The sequence below is a fragment of the Ambystoma mexicanum genome, chromosome 11 (assembly GCF_040938575.1).
Source record: "Ambystoma mexicanum isolate Mex_15411 chromosome 11, UKY_AmexF1_1, whole genome shotgun sequence".
NCBI lineage: Eukaryota > Metazoa > Chordata > Amphibia > Caudata > Ambystomatidae > Ambystoma > Ambystoma mexicanum.
Window position 1 is genome coordinate 1,383,194,661 of NC_090934.1, and position 18,136 is coordinate 1,383,212,796.

General features: G+C 46.2%; 1 protein-coding gene across 3 annotated transcripts in view; it reads right to left on the bottom strand.

The window, feature by feature from the left end:
* Positions 1–787: 787 nt before the first annotated feature.
* C11H15orf40 (chromosome 11 C15orf40 homolog) overlaps positions 788–18,136 on the bottom strand; it is a 56,108-nt gene continuing 38,759 nt past the window's right edge. For all 3 annotated transcript variants that reach the window (XM_069624984.1, XM_069624983.1, XM_069624982.1), the window contains exons 3-4: positions 5,520–5,647; positions 788–1,663 (exon numbers count right to left, since the gene is read on the bottom strand). In XM_069624984.1, coding sequence (XP_069481085.1) covers positions 1,565–1,663; positions 5,520–5,647 — 227 coding nt within the window. In that variant the 3' untranslated portion in view covers positions 788–1,564. The remainder of the gene's footprint in view (positions 1,664–5,519; positions 5,648–18,136) is intronic.

Below are 18,136 nucleotides of genomic sequence, written 5' to 3' on the forward strand. Positions count from 1 at the left end.
AGCAAGGAAGATTACCGTAACGCTCCAGACATGAATCCCTTCTATAAATGTAAGAAGCTTAGACATTCTAGACCTGTTTCTAGATGATGCTCGAAGCTCAAGTGCATTGATGTGCATCACTTGATGCGCAAACACAACCACACATCTACAGCACAACAAACCGCACAAACTTCACTACATTGCAACAACAAAACAAAAGCACACAGACTTGCACAACAGTACACGACGACTACTGGCCGCAAACACCCCGCCAACAGCACATCACTGTTCTCTTGCACTTTCCCTGCTTCCAACCACTAACTCACCCTCCCTCCCTCTTTCAGAGCCGCCAGGGCACCACTCCGGTGGCGATAGTGCACAGTACAAATGTCCTTTAAGATTAACATTAACTTCAGTGGCGTGGATCAGTCGCACTGCGTTCGGCTACGATGCCCCTTATGAGGTCATGGACGGGATATTTTGTCTTTCATTGGGTAAAACAGAAAATACTTTGTGAACGCATTCGATTTCATGAGCTTGACTGAGGTAGCAGCAGGCTTCCTGTAAATTGTCAAGTTGAAGACTAACTCGCAATTACATAACTGTACACTTTAAATGTTCACGAAATATAAAGCATTCCGGAGGAGAAAGGTTTTGCATGCGGATCCTATTGGCTTCTAGTGCCTCTATCTGTGGTAAACTGACAGCGATATATTCAAGTTATACATTGAGCATTTATACCCAAAGCAGCACTCCCTGGATTCAGAAATGCATCTGTCGATAATAGCAAGGAATACAAGCACGACAATAAGAAAATAAACTTTTATACTTTCAATATGAAAAACATGTAAAACTGATAAAGCTTGTGTTTGATACAATCCCACTACACACCTTGGGTTACATGCAATTTAGCAAAATACATTTTCTTGAAAGGTTTAACAAAAACCGTATGGATTAGGATTTCTGGGATTGAAATTTCAGTGAACAATGAATTTGGAGGCAAGTTAAAAGTAGCAACATTGGAACAGCTACTATATGTTGTAGCCCTTTCCATGACAGGTGATTACATTATTTTGGCCACTCTGTTCACTCTCCCAGGTCCATTCATCTGATCATTTCTGGAATAGGATCATGCCAAGCAATCACATTACACTTTTCTTTAGCTTCAGTAAAATATGGGTGCGACATTTTTCGGACTGAAAATTCAAATAATTTTAATAGAGCCTAGGTAAAACTCATCGTGGCTGCCAGATGCGATGATAGTTAAGTACTGCAAGAATCTCTTAAAAATGTTGCAAGGGAAATATTGTTCATGTTTTATATGTGGGTAATATGCAACGATCTAATCATTTATGATTCTAAAAATGTAAATCTATGTGAAAGGACTGATTGTAACCAAAGCACAACTAAACTGTTACAAGAACAGAAAAGGTTGATTTTGCTCCGAGCACACTATTCACAACTGAGCCGTACGTAAAATGGCGGTATAACCAGGCTTCTGTTATTCATAGACTCCCATTCATATTCATAACAGTTAGCCCTTCTTAAAATGGCGCATGAAGCCAGCTCTGCCTGGTGATGCGTTTCAACTCGTTGAAGCAGCTTCTGTCGTCAGTTTCTCCAAAATATCTTCCGGCTTCTTTGCTGCTAAAATCTTGATGATTTTTTCTCGAGATTTTCCACCCTGCAAACATTAAACATTGCTTTATTACATAGGGTAAGGTTTCATTGCTCGGCACAGTGAAGTCGTAAGTGTTGTTTGGCTGTATAACGCATGCCCGATTCAGTGCACATCCACCAGGACCAGAAGGTTATTCCAACACTAAACGCGCAGTCGACCACAAGTGATGATGGTGGACAGGACCTGGCAAAGATTCGTGGGCATTTGATCAAGCAGGTAAGACGCAGATTAACTTTTGAGGGAATTAATGACCATTATGATTTTCTCGGGGCGGGGCTCGGGGGGGGGGGTGTACTCCTATAGTCGTTGCAGGGTTAATTTCCCCTGAAAGGACTACAAAACGAAAGAAACACAAAACGACATAAGCCAAACACTCACTCAAAACTCAAACATGCGAGGGAAACGAGCAACTTTTTGGTATTGAAACAACATTTTTTGCAACCCATTTATACATTGTTTTAATCAAGGTTTGCTGTCTATACATATAGTCACAGACCATTTTATTAAACCATTTAAAACAAAATTCAGAACTAAAACAGGCTGCAGCTATATTTACATACAGGAAACTTGATAAAAACATTACATATTAAGTGTTCATGCAAAATTAGAACCAATGACCAAAATAAATGCTATGTTTCTCAAAGCACAGTTCACGAGTTAAGTGGTGGCCTCACATATGGGGCCAGCCCCCACTTCGTAATCTCGAATGCCATTGCCACGCAGACACAAGCCTTCATCTTTCAGGGGTTGATCAATCGGGTAACCATACCACCTTTGATTGTTACAGCACTGAGGAGCAGGATGGATCCTGTTTGAAGCACAATATAACAATCACGATATGTTATTCTCTGTCGAATTTCAGGATCACCAGATCGCGTCAACCTTCACCAATGTATGCATCACGCAAGGCGGTCCAAGACCAAGGACAGAGAAACGGATCCTAAAGTTCTTAAAGAGAAGCATGGTCCTAAACACTGCCTATTTAGGTAACCCTCTGCAGGAACGCTATTGGTTATCCTTGGTTTGTTCTCGCTAGAGAACTTCTGAGACCAAGAGGATGGATTAGATTGTAGCCCAAGGCTCTCAAAGGTTCTATGTGAAAAGACCTTTTTTTAAAGGTCTTAAGAGAAAAAGACCGATTTACATTGACCAATCTTTTAAAATCAGAAAACCGGCATTGTAGAGTTCTTTTTCTCTCGAGACCTTTAAAACGCGGTTCCACCCTTTTAAAAAAAAAAAAAATATTCAGCAGGTTTAACCTCCTCTCCCCCCGAGCTCCTATTGTTCCTCTCCAACCCCCACTACCCCAAACCAAAACACATGCATCGAACAAAACCCCATCTCTCAGCCCCCACACCGCCACCAGCCTAAACCAAAAACACATACATAGCAACACCCACACACTTACCCGTTCTCCAGGTCCTGCGCTTCCGGGTCCTGACTTGCCCGTCAGTCCCTTCACACACTCGTGTGCGACGCAGGGGCATGACAGTTGGTTTTAGAAAGACCACTCCATGCGGTCACAGAGCGGTCTTTAAGGGAGAAGATCTTTTTAAAAAGATCTTTTCACTTAGGACCCTCTCAAAAGACAGGCACGGTTATAAAGAGCGAACAGTTGGTTCTAGTGCGAGAACAGCGTTGTATCCGATTAAGTTCCATTCTCTAATTGCTTTCAATGTACAAGAGCATTCATCTGAAAAGAAAGGCTAACAGTTGCTAGGTTGAAAAGGATCCACTGCAACCAATCCACCATAAAAGACTAACCCACAAGCGGTTTCCTTATAGTAAGGATCTTCATCAGAGACATGCCTGTGGACCCACATCTCTGCTGTGTCAGTGAAACACAGTTACCACGTACAAAACAAGAGTATCCACGCTATGCAAAATAATAATGAACAATTCTCTAAAACAAGAACTCTTGAGCGTATACCACAGGACAGACACTCGGATTGGCACTGCAGGGATCTGTTTAGCTCCTGCTTGTACCACAGAAAAATCCACAACTGAAGGCTGATGGACGCATGGTTACGAAAACATCGTAACCATGGGCACTTCTCTGGGCAACCTTGTTCTCAGCCTGCTTTTCCAACAAAAAGGGGGAGGGACACCATATGCAAATCGGGCCTATTCCCACCCCTAATGGAGGGAATCGTCCAAAATGTCTGATTTAAAATTACAGAATGCGAAATTTGGCTGAATTTCGGCTGTTTGAGAATTTTGAATGCCGAAATGTATTCGGTGGTGGGGGTTGCAGGAGTGTCCCCTGCAGCTACCCCACCCACCCCAAAAAAAAGAAAAAAAGTGAAGGACCCTGCTGCGCCGGTTCCGGGGAACAGGCATTGCAGGGACACTGCGATCAGTGGCCGCAACGTAAGTAGGGGGGTGTGGGTAGGGGCCCAGGGGCCAAGTTGGAAATGTTCAGGGTAGAAAAGACTGAAGGTTATTTCAGAGAAATAATCTCAGTCTTTTCTCCCTCGAACATTTGGATCTCAGAACCCCGATCTTAATGGAGCAGTCATTACCGAGCTGCTATAGCACCCCCCTTCTGCACAAGCAACCCCAAACATGTTCCAGCTGCACTGGGCGCCATCAGTGCGATGTACATTAAGCATCTTGGAAAAGAAAGCATGGGGTGGCACCAGTTATGAAGAATGGTTTTTCACTTCTGTAATACCACAGCAGGCTGAAGAACAATGGCCTGGAGGGCTACCCGGAGCAACCGCAGTATTAAGAGTGCTTGGCCACTTTCCATCCATTACACCTCACCTGTAACATAGCCGATCCTGGTTAGCTTGACAGGACGAGCTGCACACAAGACTCCCCAAACCAGGTGGCTCATGCCAACATACCAATGCAGCATTAACTATGTGTGTGTGGGCATCTGTACATGGGAGCATGGGTGCACATCGAGAAGACAGCTGAAGCACAATGAGTGATAGACACATGGGGAAAAGGGGAGTGTGACCATACACTATGTACTAGCTCCTCGCTCAACAGAAGTAGCTCCTTCCTACTAGTTGTCACCAGAGATCTAGGGCCTGCTTTGGGCTCTTCTTTGTGAAATCTTTATTGAGGTCCCTGCGACAGCTTTGATAAAGTATGAAGCCTTAAAGTGAACTTAATCTGCTTCTATGAAGCAATGCGCATCAACAGGTGCTAGAAGAATACGCCCAAGAAGTTAACACATTAGGATGCAGGGCACCCAGCCCTGTGGATAAGCAGCATACCAGACACTTCTACTCCCTAAAAATAATAATGGGGGAAACCCCCACCCACCCCCAACAGCAAAATGAGGAAAAATACTTGCAGCACAAAACATACCCTTAATCGCCTGCGTGCCCAGATATAGTAGGAGAAGCAGTGCCATGAGAGCGCCTATAAGAATGATACTGCCTGACCGGAAGCCAACTCAAAAGGTAGACATTCATATTTTAATCTACAGGGAATTACTAGTTGCAAACAAGCATGGATTACAAAATGCTATCCAACCCGGTGTCAAGATACCCTCAAGGGGAAGAGGAATTAAGGAAATATAAGGTTACTCCCAACTTCAAAAAGAGGGAGTAAAACGCTCCCACTTCAACATCCTATGGAACTCTCGTCTTTCTTCTTACCATTAGGTCTGTCCGCTCACAAAAAACAGCATTATAATAGGCCCTATGCTAGCCTCGCTGTTAGCCAATGACAGCAGAGAGGCCAAGAATGTAATGAGCACAGACTCTGCCAATCCCACCACAGCCACTTCTAATCTAATGAAACAAGAACCCCCGCGCGATGCCCTCATCTATCCCAGAACATTATTGGCTGCATCAGCACTAACATGAATCGAATCAAGAGCAACCATAGGGACGGTCTTTACCTTATCCAAAACAACCTCACTCTTCTTCACTTCCAGAACCTTTGAAAGGTATCTGCACAGTTCTGCATTTGCCTCCCCCTCTGTGGGCGGCGCCGCAATCGCCACACCTACACCGTCCGTTGAAATATCTACAACAATGAGACAGGCATTTGGTTTAGTAATCTTACAAATTATTTCTCATCTACTATTTTATTTCACTAGATTAGGAGAAAGAAAAAGGCAAATTCCAACAATGATATAAAACAGTAAATAAAAGGCCTACTTGGCATATTAAGAGTTAGGTGTGGGTAGATGTATATCACATACACACATTTTACATTGGGCCATTTATAAAGTGTTTAATCATTTGTTTTTTTAAAAGTGTTCGTTTTATTTATTTACAATGGCCATAGAATGGATCACACATAAAACGATCACTTTAAGAACTTCATAGGCATGATATTGGGTAATATTCTCCCCACCAATAATATCACCATATATGTGGGCGTGGGGTAAAGCCATAGGTAATATTAGTGGGGATGATTTATGGGGTTATTTGGACCGTGGGTTGCGGGGGTGTCCCCCAGTCCATTAAAACAAATTATGGAGGTTGTAGGGGTGTCCCCCGCAAGTTCCATGGCTTAATATTGCCGCCATATTTTTGTATGGCAATATTTTTCGGGGATATTAACACATGGAACCATAGGAATACAATCGATGATCATGAAAGTTCCACCAACCTATCAGATTTGTGCTTGCAATAATGAGGTTGTTAAATGTACGTGCTTCTAAAATGCAGCATTTGTCCATTTTCTCAATTACCAGACACGCCCAGACCACGTCAACTTTACCACAGACTAGAAACAGACTACCTATGCTTTGAAGATTGGGAGACCCCAATGAAGAAAAATCTAAATGCCCATATGTGAATCTGAGGCTCCACATTTACCTGCTGGTGTGGTGAAAGTACAATAAAGAAAAAATCCTAGATACTGTAGACAAGATCAAAAGACTGATGTCAGCCAGAACATCTGGCCATATGTGAACAGAAAGTTACTTTAGATAGGAGAAAATAAAAAAATCCTACACTGTCTCTGAATTAAGAACAATTGGTCTCTGGACATCCCTAGTGACAGACTGCCAAAGAAGCTGGCCAATTCACATTGTAGACGGCCTGGGAATGACATTTGCGTGTTTGCTGGCCATTCCTGATCTACAAAGGGCAGATGTTAGTAGTCATGTTTGTCGTTACCCCATCACTTGAAAGAGTTCTTAGCCATTAAGGACACTCTGTGGGCCCAGATGGTTGTTCACCTCTGATCACAAGGGATGGGAGATCTTATATATGTGTCACTAGACGAGGCATTGGAGATATGGTGTGTTGTGATAATTTATGGGATCCCGTCACTTCCCCCAAGGGGGGGAGCCCTTCCCTCTGGAGGTTTGGGAGGTGAGGGCGCTACCTGATAGTTCCTGTAACCTGTGATAAAAAAAGTCAGAGGACCTCACAGGGAGAGACTTCCCCTATGGGGACAAGGACACCAGTTCCATGATGGAACTCCCTAATACTCTTTCTCTAAAAATTATGAAACCCTTAAAATCTGTCGAGGTTCAGGCTGACAGTACTATTGTGTAACATTGTGATACTCCTTCTCTTCTTCCTGTAAGATTATATACCTTTATTATGAATACTCAGTCTAAACAGGATTTGTACTATGAATGTACCGCAAAGAAGATCATTCACGAGTCATACAGAACACTCATGCGAAGGATACTGGGACAAGAAGATCCGAAGGAGGAAAGAGGAGTACTCCATTAAGCCAGACGACAGAATATGGCACTCGACTAGGGAGTCACTAAAAAGAGCAACAGGTGCGAAGCCTGGTCATCCCGGGAGATTCGAACTGGGAGAAAAGTTAAGACGTTGCCGGAGCAACTCCAATACAGGGAGGACACCAGCCACAGACCAGAGTCCTTCTGTGGCCGAGCAAGAGCAAACCGAACTGGAATCCGGTGGCGTGACCTCGAGGTGGTCGACCGAGTGGTCCCAGAATTATGCTGATACTGCCTGCCCAGAATCGCTGAAGTGACACAGCAGGATCAAAGAGAGAGAAGAGCCAAGTCAAACAAGGGTTGGCTGAGAACGCAGAAACCAGACATCCTAGGAAGAACCAGCAACGTGCTCCGACCAAAGTAAAGGGAATGGAAGCTACAGGAGACCCGATGGGAGAGTGGGGATGCATGAAGAATGTATCAGGAGGGATCTCCCTCGGCTCAGTCAACACATCAAGAATAAGAATTGTGAAGCCTCTGGATTGATCTCCCTCGCCCCAGTAATTGCATGAAGGATAGAAACAGCTGTTTAGAACGCCTTGGAAGGAATCTCCATTTCAGTAACTGTTCCAACAATAACCAAAGTGAACCGAGCCTCAGGAGCATTATCCCTCGTCTCAGCAAGTATAACAAGATTGTCAGAGATAAAGAGTGCGGTACATTCAAAGGAGCCTTCGGAGAGGCCTGGAGAGAACTAGAAGGGCTCATAAGACCTATTGTGAAAACCATAGAGAAGAGCATTTTGAGTCACGGTACCAGGAGGAGGCCTTCTCATGGGTTGCCTGTGCTGAAGCAGAAGCGAAATCCAAAGGTTGTAAAAGACGGTTGAACTTGTGGAGCCAGGAGAAGGGAGTCATTCTCCCGACATTCTTTTAAAGAAGAATTGAACTAAAACCAAAAAAACTCAACTTTGCCTCTAGGGCGGATCCCTAAAGAACCAAGAGACAGAAGTCATTCGCCTGGTACTATTTAGGTTTCCTTTTAGTGGCAGGGCTAGAGTAAAGGATATTTTTGGACAGAGGGACGATATTCATTTGGTCTTCCACCCTGATGACAAACACCCCAGTTATTCCTTGGTAAGGTAGGAACAGACTACCCTTCAGAACTAGGGAAAGGTAGGCGTTTTCTTCTTTGTTTGACTAAAATGATATCTAAATGCCACCTATGGCTCCGCCTCCTCACTCCAGCATGCCAGTGTACACTTAAAAGCACTTTATCCGATATCTGCTTTATAGTATTGAAATTAGGATCGAGAAACTGCAATGAATTCAGAGAAAGATGGTGCATCAGTAATGTTTATATATTGGAGATCAGCATGAACATGTAGCAGTTTTCTTTTTTTTTTTAATGGCACGCTCCACTACCTGAACCTAAAATCACAACCATTGTGTAGCTTCCCACAATATTAGCCAATTTAGAGATGGAGAAGTTGAACCTAGCAATAGTCCCAAGGGAACTAACCAATCTGAACAGGTAACCAATCAGAATTAATCTGCATCACATTACCTTAGAAAGGGGAGTGGTAAAGGTCTATCTAAAATGGCACCACATGTGTACAAAGTGGTCAGCCAGGATTACAGAAAAGGAAGTCCAATGCTACCATGGAGGTGAGACCAGGAACAGATCTCTCATGGGAAGCAGAAGCCATTTATCAAGGCCCTATCCAGATTGGAAAAAGAGCAGACGGAATCCAGTGCCTAAAAGTGGAGCTATTGTGCCTACAAGTGGATTTGGTTCTAGGAGCCCAGCTACTCTCCGTGCGTATGGCCCAAACAAGAGGGACCCAGGCTTAACTTGGGAGACCCACCAGCTTCTTGTGTGCGCCCCTATCCTGTATCCATCTACAAGAAACTACAAAGTAAGTAAACGAATGCCATTAAAAAATATTTACAAGCCACATCCCCATGTAATCTAAAATATACTGAAGGGAGCATGTGGATTAAAATAATTAAAATCAACTGCATATGGGGATTGCAGAAGCAAATATTCTAACTGAATCTGTGACCTACTGTGGCACTGATGGACAATGGAATTAAAGGTTTTAGCCCTGTGAAAACCACGGACAGATAACAATTTTAAAGGGGAGGGGGTCTGGAGGCTGGTGTCCTGAATGACCAATCGCAGTTTAGTCAATAACAGACCTGAAGCATCGGGCCACAGTGTTAGAGGAATGGGAGTCCAGTAATCCGTACATCCAGATAGAATCCCATTTAATTTTTCCCTGAGAAATTGACATTTTAAGACTACTCTTGATAATTGTTCTAAATTCTAAAGAATCACAAAATAAACGGTTTGGACAATATGTTAACAACTCAACTTAATAGTGGGAGAGTGCAGATCCTAAATACATGTGAGATTTCACAAAGGTATACGCATGTTAGGACTTCTGAAGAGTCTTTCACAGTTGCCTTTCTGGTATTTTGATTTTAAAACTTTATTTACAAGTTTCCAACGTTACAGAAATATCATGTAGAACATTGAAAAAAGCACAAAGTAGTTCTCTTTAAGCTAGAACAGATCTCAACTCAAGAGTGCAACGAGAACAGTAGGCTCACAATGTCATTGAAATAATAAGAGAAACAGCAGGATAAGTATTAAACATGTACTTCCCAAAAATAAAACCGAAAAATAAATCTATTGCAATTATTGCGCTTGCCAATTGCTGCATTATTCGAAAGAAATCATTCACATTTTGATTTAAAAAGGTAGGTATGTTTTAAATAAAGGATGCCAATTCGATTCTACATTCCTTATGCATTTTGAATGCAGAAAGCACTGTAGGTTGCACTGTTTATGCGTACATTTCACTGGGAGCTTGGATTTTCCATCAGCGTTTCAGGTGTACTTCCGTCACATTGTGAGGGAGGGGGAAATCACGAAGGAATTACATTACTCTATTTCAAATAAAATAAATATCAAAACAGCACGCTTCATAGTCAGATGTCCGGGGCTGCCTTCTCCAGCAGCAGGCGTTGCTCAGACTACTTTTAGTTTGAATCAGGTAAGCGCAGGTGTCCCTTCCAGGCCAGGGCTGCGTGAGCGTGGTGCCTGAGGACTGCCAAGCGGGCACATGAAAGATACCAGCAGACTGCAGACACTGTTTAAGCCAGGTTTGTCTATTCCAGTCCTGGGTTCTCTGGACATCGAGTCTGTGTCTTGCAGTCTTTATGATGGACCATTGTGGCTTTGATGGGCACAGTGTTACATTTCAATTGATGGAAGTTGCTCTCATTTTTCTCTCTTCTACTTTCTCGGGCTTCATGGGTGAAGGAGAGCTTTGACTTTTCCCTAACTTACACAAGGGTCATTTTCCCTGACCGGCAGAGAGCCTCCTGTGCTACAGGAAGTGTTGGTATATTTGTCTGCCTTGTAACGATCAGTGAACCATCTTGACGTTTTCTTTTATCTCATAATGAAGCAACCCAGAGTGCAGGCTTCCCTGAACATTAGTTTTTAATATATACAATCTTCCCAGTATAAAGCGGCAATCCCTTAGAAAGACCGCTCTGAGAACTGACGATTCACAGGACCTCGTCACTTCTCACCAGAGGGGAGCCCTATCCTGTGAGGCTAGGGAGGGCAGCCTGCTATGCAACATTCCCCCTAGGGGTAGTGGTCAGTGGGATCTCACAGGGAAGAAAGTCCCCTCTTGCGGACCAGGACTCCCGTTGCGTGAAGGAACTCCTTGCCCCACTTTCCCACAAAGCCCTCGTTCCATCACTGCCTCAGAAGACAACCTGAATAGACCACTGTGCGCTACTGTAATACCACTTCCAATATCGGAGGCTAATGCAAATCCACTATGAACAAAGATGGAGAAGTAATGCTGATTGCTCCTCTATTGCAAATAGGGAATACTGTGAAGAGTGGGAACTATGGGGTAACAACGATACTCCACTGCGGAGGACTCAGCCAAGATGCACAAAAACTAAAGAAGGACTTGCATTAGGGAATAGTGTTCACTGAGCAGGTGAAGCCTTAGAAGTTTGACCCGAGGTGTGAGAGAAGCCAGAGCATTCTGGGAGGTCCTCAGTCGAGAGGACGTGGATAACTAAGAGGAACCTAGGAGGTGCAGGAGCCAGCAGAAAACTGACTTGTTTGAGTGGCAAGCCTTGCCAGGTGGTGGCATGACCTCAGGGAGGTGGACGGCATGGTCCGATAATGACACCGAAACCATACAGAAGAACACACTGCAGAGCTGCGGAGACCGAACCATATAAGAAAAGGATGGCGCGGGAAGCCCTTGTAGACGGCGTGATCCTGATTGTACAGGAAGAACCAGTGATGCCAACCTGACAAACTAGAGGCAAAGGGAACGGTGGGAGACCCGGGAGGGGCCACGGGCAGGCGCTGAACAGCAGAGTATCCCGAATACTAAGAAATTCATCATACTCGGTCCTGTAACTGTAACAATAGCAAAGAGTATAACGAATACCAAGAGACTCATACTCGTCTCAGTAACGCAAAAGCAGCAAAGAGTGTAACAAAAACCGAGATACTCATACTAGTCTCATGAAAGAGAAAAGCAGTAGAGTAACAAATACAGAGAAAAATCATACTCATCCCAGTAACTGTGCAAGTCACAGAACACATAACGAATATCAAGGGAATTTATCATCCTCGTCCCAATCAGTGTGAAAGCAGCAGAGTACATATAAAAGACAGAGGGACTCCTCACTCTCATCCCAGTGATTTTAAAAGTAGAAATTACACTGAAAAAACTCAAAAGACTGTTAAGAATTGTCTCAGTGGTTGGGAAGGCCAAGAAAATAGCAAAGAGGAACAGAAGAACTTATATGGTGGTTCTGCTGAGTGGAGGTGTTTGGAAGATAGTGGTACAAGGGATCCGGGACACTGGTCTCTGTGGAATGAGAGACTAAAATAAGTATAAGTAAGAAAGATATTGAGGCAAAAGAACTTAAAGAGGCCGGTGATCCCAAGATGGCCGCGCTGCTTTAAGGTCTGCGTTGCCCGGGCTCCCGACCTGCAAGTTTTAAACTCCACTCATCGAGCGGTAACTACCCTCCGCGGCACCCGCAGCCGTCAGTGAGCATCCTTGGTGTGAATCGGAATAGCGTGGGAGAGTGGAGTGGCTCCCGGTTCCCTCTGGAGAGGTCTGGCAATCCAGCTCCGGCACTTCGGCCCTGGTGCGCCGCGACCCGCGTCGGGCTGCTCTCAAGAGTGAGCGGCTAGCAGAGCAGTGAGCCCGATGCGTGTGCCTGCGTCTTCTGGCGCCGTCCAGCTTCGGCCGACCCGGCGGGCTGGGCGCGTGGGGGCCTCATTTTCTCCCTCTTACCCCCCCAGAGAAACTGTGATGGGCAGATGTCCCCCCCGGGGGACGGAAGGTACAGAGTGTGGGGCAAGGGGAGTGGGGTGGGGTGCTTGTGTTGGGGCCTGGCTCCCCCCCCTCCCCGCCCTGGTGAGGAGCCCACCTGGAGGGGGAGCAGACCCTGCGGGGTTGAAGTGGATCTACAGTCTGGGTATCCGGGCCTGCCCCACAGCGGAAAGTGCGCTATTACTTTGAAACTGTTCGCAAAGGCGGTGGGAGCGTTCGGTTCCCGTCTTGTGCTGCACGCCTTCAGCGCTCTCGGCAGGGGGGGGGGGGGAACTAATAAAGGCACTTGAACCTTAATCTCTGGGGATGTTTCTACAGCACGCCCCCCCCCCCCCCCCGAGCACCTTGAATTATCTGGGCATCCCCCCTGGACGTTCTCTGGCTCTGCTGTAACCTTTACACCAGTCTCAGGGCATTAGCCCCCTGGCGAATTTGGGGAGGGGGGGAGGGGGTGGAGTGCCCAGCAGGGGAGGCCACGGGCTATCAATCGGGCAGCTGGCTGGTACTTCTGAAAGACTAAATTCAGCGGGAAGCGGTGTGGCCCTCTCTACGAGTGCACACTGAATTGACTTGAGTGTCCCTGCATCGGTCCCTCCCGCCCACCTTGTCCCCTCAACAACAACAAAGCCCTCACTCCATTTTAACGGCTGGGCCGCTAGATTTATCATACACTCAAAAGGACAGCTACTAGCACATAGAGCGAGGCAGCTGGGGATGTCAAGGAACAGAGGAAAAGAAGGGCCGGCCCCCTTGAAGGGCCCTAAAAACGGAATGGATGGCCCCCTTTCGAAGATGTGGGCGAAAGATCTCAAAATAACTGAAGCCCAAGAGAAGAGACCTGGGGAATGGTCCCATGAGCATCCCGCTCCCTCCGACCAGGATGAGCTGGACAGGCCTGTGTCCCAAGCTATGCTCACCCAATTTATGGGGGAGCTGGTCGACAAGATCACGGCTGCGGGAGGATGCAGATGGATAAGCTACGAGAGGATCTAGCAGAATGTCTAAGAGAGATTAAACAGGATATCAACAAAGGGGAGGAGAGAGTTGACACTAATGAGAAGGCTATCAAAGAACTCACAGAAGATGCAAGGAAAGTCGACAATCTACTGGAAACATTGGCCGCTGCTACGCAGAATCTCGAGTTACAAGTTGAAGACTTGGAGAATAGATCGCGGAGAGCGAAAATCAGAATTAAATCTCTGCCGGAGGATGTTCCGGACCTGGAGCTAAATCCAACCCTTAGATCAATTTTTGCGGACCTCCTTGAGTCTGACGCTGAATCGGAGTTGCAATTTGACAGAATTCACAGGGTGGGACCACGCAGATCGGAACCAGGGGTGAGACCGAGAGATGTTCTGGTGGCCTTTCATAATTACGCTATGAAAGAAAAAGTCCTGGAAAAGGCGAGCAAGGCTGCCTGCATCGCTTACAACGGCCACAAAATGTTCTTGTATCGAGATTTAGCACAAATAACTCTAATTAAAAGGCGGCAAATGGGCCCGGTCCTGAGCTATTTACGTTCTCATCAAGTCCGCTACAGATGATCCCACCCGTTTGGGCTGACCTTCACCTGGCAGGGTACCCATCATAAGATTACAACCTGCAATCAAGGTCTGGCCCTGTTGGGCCTGGAAGAGCAACTATCGGTTCCCCCCCGAGAGGTTGGAGGCTCACCAGGCTGCGCGCAAACCTTGGGAATGGTCTTCGGTCAGGCCTAAGAGGGCGAAGAAAAGCCAAAAAAATTCTACTCAGGAAAACTGTTAACAAATCAGTTGAGGGGCCCGTCGAGGTGGATGGGGGTACCTCCATTGCTATTTGATTATGTGAGATGTCATGGTGGTCGAAGGTTGAGGCCGGGGAGGGCACTCGCCAAAGCTGTTGTCTGTTATAGTTGAGTGGTTTACTTGAGTTTTTGTTAAGTGGCAGGGAAGGGGGGTGGGTTGGTGTCTTGGAATGGGATTGGGAAATCCTGCGTGGGGGGGTTCCGGGTTACTTATAGGGTCCGGTTCTCGTCTTAGGCTACAAGGGGGGGGGGGTCACGTACCAGCCAGATTCGCCCGGAGGGAGGGGGCGTGAGTGGTTGGGATGAGAGGGGTTTAGGGGAGCTGGGAGGTTCCAACAGCCCCAAACCAGGGGGTTTTCAGTAGCGTGTGCGGCCAGATGCGGCAACCTTCCAGGGTCGCCGAGGGGGGGGTTACCTCGCGGTGAGGCTAAAAGGATAACTTTAATCCATCTGAATGTCTAGCGCTGATTCCGTGAAGCTGCTCTCTCTAAACGTTAATGGGCTTAACTCTCAAATCAAAAGGAAAAAGGTGGAGCGGTTTCTGAGGAGAGAGCGGCCTCATATAGTTACGCTACAAGAGACCCATGTTCACTCTAAAGACATGCAGAGGATAAAATTCTGGGGGGTATTCAAGAATGGTTCAAGCTACACAACCAAGCAAAAAAGGGGGAGTTCTGATTGCTCTGCAGGATGGGTTAGACTTAGTCATCGCGGGGACACAGTAAGATGACCAAGGGAGGTACCTAGCGGTGATTCTGGAGGGAAGGGGAGAGACCTTTACGGTGGCAACCCTTTACGCACCAAACCAAGCTCAGGGCCCCTTCATTCAAAAAGCTCTCTCCCGTTTAGGGAAATTTGCCCGTGCCAACATTCTCCCAACGGGGGATTTTAACCTGGCTTGGGACCCCTCGAAAGATAGGAGCTCGAATTCTTGGGTTACTCATGGGAGACCCTCCGGGGACCTGGTTAAGAAGATGCAGGATTTGGCCATGGTTAACGCCTGGTGGGAGCTTCACGGGAATAGGGAGGGGTATACTTTTTACTCGCATGCACATAGGGTACACTCATGTATTGACTACATATGGAGAGTCACTGACTTAGAGATAGGTGCCATCTCCCTGGCTGATCACGCGCCACTTATGTTAATGTTAACTAGGGCAAGGGGTACCCCGGGTCTGTGGAGGTGGAGGTATCCGATTTCGCTCTTCAAAGATCCCATTTTAGTCAGGGAAATCGAGGAGGAAATAGTTGAGTTTTCCAACCACAACTGTTGGGACGATCCGTCCCCGCTGGTGTGTTGGGACGCCTTCAACGCAATGATCAGAGGGAGAATCATAACCATTAAGGCCAGAAGAGAGCGGGAATTAAGGCTAGAAGAGCAACAACTGAAAGTCAAACTCAAAGAAATTATGGCGCGAATGGGTTCCAAACAATCGGCAGCAATAAAAAGGGACTATAGAGCAGTCAGAGGACAGTTAAATCTCATACAAACAAGAGCGGCTGAGCGCAGTCTACTTAAGTTGCGCCAAAGACATTATATCAAAGCAAATAAATCTGATAGTCTTCTGGCCAGGCTGCTACGAAAAGAGTCAGGTGACAAATCCATTTTGAAAATCAAGGGGGTAGGAGGGCAAGTATACACAAACAATTTGGATATAGTAAGGGAATTCAGCAGTTTTTATGCATGCCTGTATACCTCTGGCGCTCCGTCTCTCCCTGAGCAGGCGGCATACCTAAATACGATACTTACCTCAGATCTCGTCCGAAGATAGAGACCTTCTGGATGCCGAGACGAAGTTAGAAAAGTCATCAATACCTTCCCGCCCAACAAGGCTCCTGGCCGGGATGGGTTCATGTCAGAGTGCTATAAAGCACATAAAGAATTCCTAATTCCCCTCCTCACTAAATTGTTTAATTTTATAGGCTCTGCCGTGGCCCTCCCCAAATCAATGGATGAAGCCAAAGTAATCCTAATTCATAAGAAAGGTAAAGAGCCGACAGATTGTGGATCCTATCGCCCCATAGCTTTAATTAATGCGTATGCTAAAATTCATGCCAAAGTTCTAGCGAATCGTCTGGTTAATATCCTTCCCAAATTGATCCACACAGACCAGTCCGGGTTCGTCAGCGGCAGGCAGACATCAGATAATGTAAAACGACTGACCCATCTCATTGAAAAGACCCAGAGGAGGGAAATACCGGCTCTCCCGCTAGCAATTGATGCCAAGAACGCATACGATAGGGTTGAGTGGGGATTCCTTTTTGCGGCTATGGCTAAGATGGGCTTTGGCCCGGGGTATGTCGACCGCATTAGGGCAAGCTAGCAACACCCTGTTATCAGATTAGCAATCAATGGCCAAACTTCTCCCCCTATTTTGATAAGCAGGGGCACTAAACAAGGCTACCCAATGACGCCTCTTCTTTATGCACTTCATCTGGAACCCTTTCTGGCAGCAGTGAGGGCAGCTGAGGATATAAAAAGGAATACCGTTTGGAGGCTCAGTTCATAAGGTGGCAGCTTTTGCTGATGACTTGATTCTTACGCTCACTCATCCCAAATCATCCTTACAGGCCGTGTCCAGGGAGCCACTTAGGTTTGGTCAGGTGGCGGGGTTAAGAGTCAACACCCACAAATCTGAAATCCTAACCCTCACAGATACCACTGTGCAAATCGTTAGTCAAAAGTATAACTATAGATGGGTCGGTAGATCCTTAAAGTATTTGGGTATATATCTGACTAAAACGGTAGAGGACCTTTACAAGGTAAATTATCTTCCTCTCCTTCAGAAGCTCAAATTAAAGTTGGTTGACTGGGGTCCCCTGGCAATATCCTGGCTGGGACGTGTTAACGTTTTAAAGATGGCGATCTTACCCAGTTTGCTTTATTGTTTTTCGACTCTTCCTGCGCCCGTCCCAGCATCCTTCTTTAAAGCGCTCCAGAAATTAACCAAGAGGTTCATCTGGTACCAGAAAAGACTGGGGGTGGCAGCTTCGTTAATGTGAGCTCTCCCAGCAGGGGGTGGCGTGGGCGAGCCAGACTTCAGGGCTTATTACTTAGCGGCACAGCTCCGCGTCATTAGGGATTGGCAGAGAGATGACAGGGAGAAGGTGTGGAGGCCGATGGACAGGGCAGTGGGAAACCTTGAGGGGATACTGTGGTTGCTGAGGCTCGATAGACCTATTCAAATGTACTGTAGTGTTATAACCGCGACAATTGGACAGGCTTGGGACCAAGCGATAAAAAGAGCGCACATCACCTCCTTCCCCTCCCCCTACACTCTCTTGCACGGCAACCCGCAGTTTACACCAGCATGTGCTTGTGAACCGGCCTTTGGTATCTGGCATCAAGGGGGTTGCAGAATGGTGAGAGATATGTTTGTCGGCGATGAGGTTAAATATTTTGAGCAGTGTAAAACCGACTTTGGCATAGGTGAGATGCAGAGGTTTTCCTACCTTCAGTTGAGACACTGGCTATCTCACCCTGTCGATCAAACATGCGGGGTCTCGCCCTCTCACCCCGTTCGAAAAAATACCTAGACACAGACTCGGGGGATAAAGGGGTTTTGGCTTCTATCTATAAACACATCAAGCTAGGAGAAGTCCCGTCGAGTAGAAGATATATGAAGAAATGGGAGGGCAACACTGGAACAGTGATCCCTGAGCCGCCTTGGTAAATATTTGGTCTCA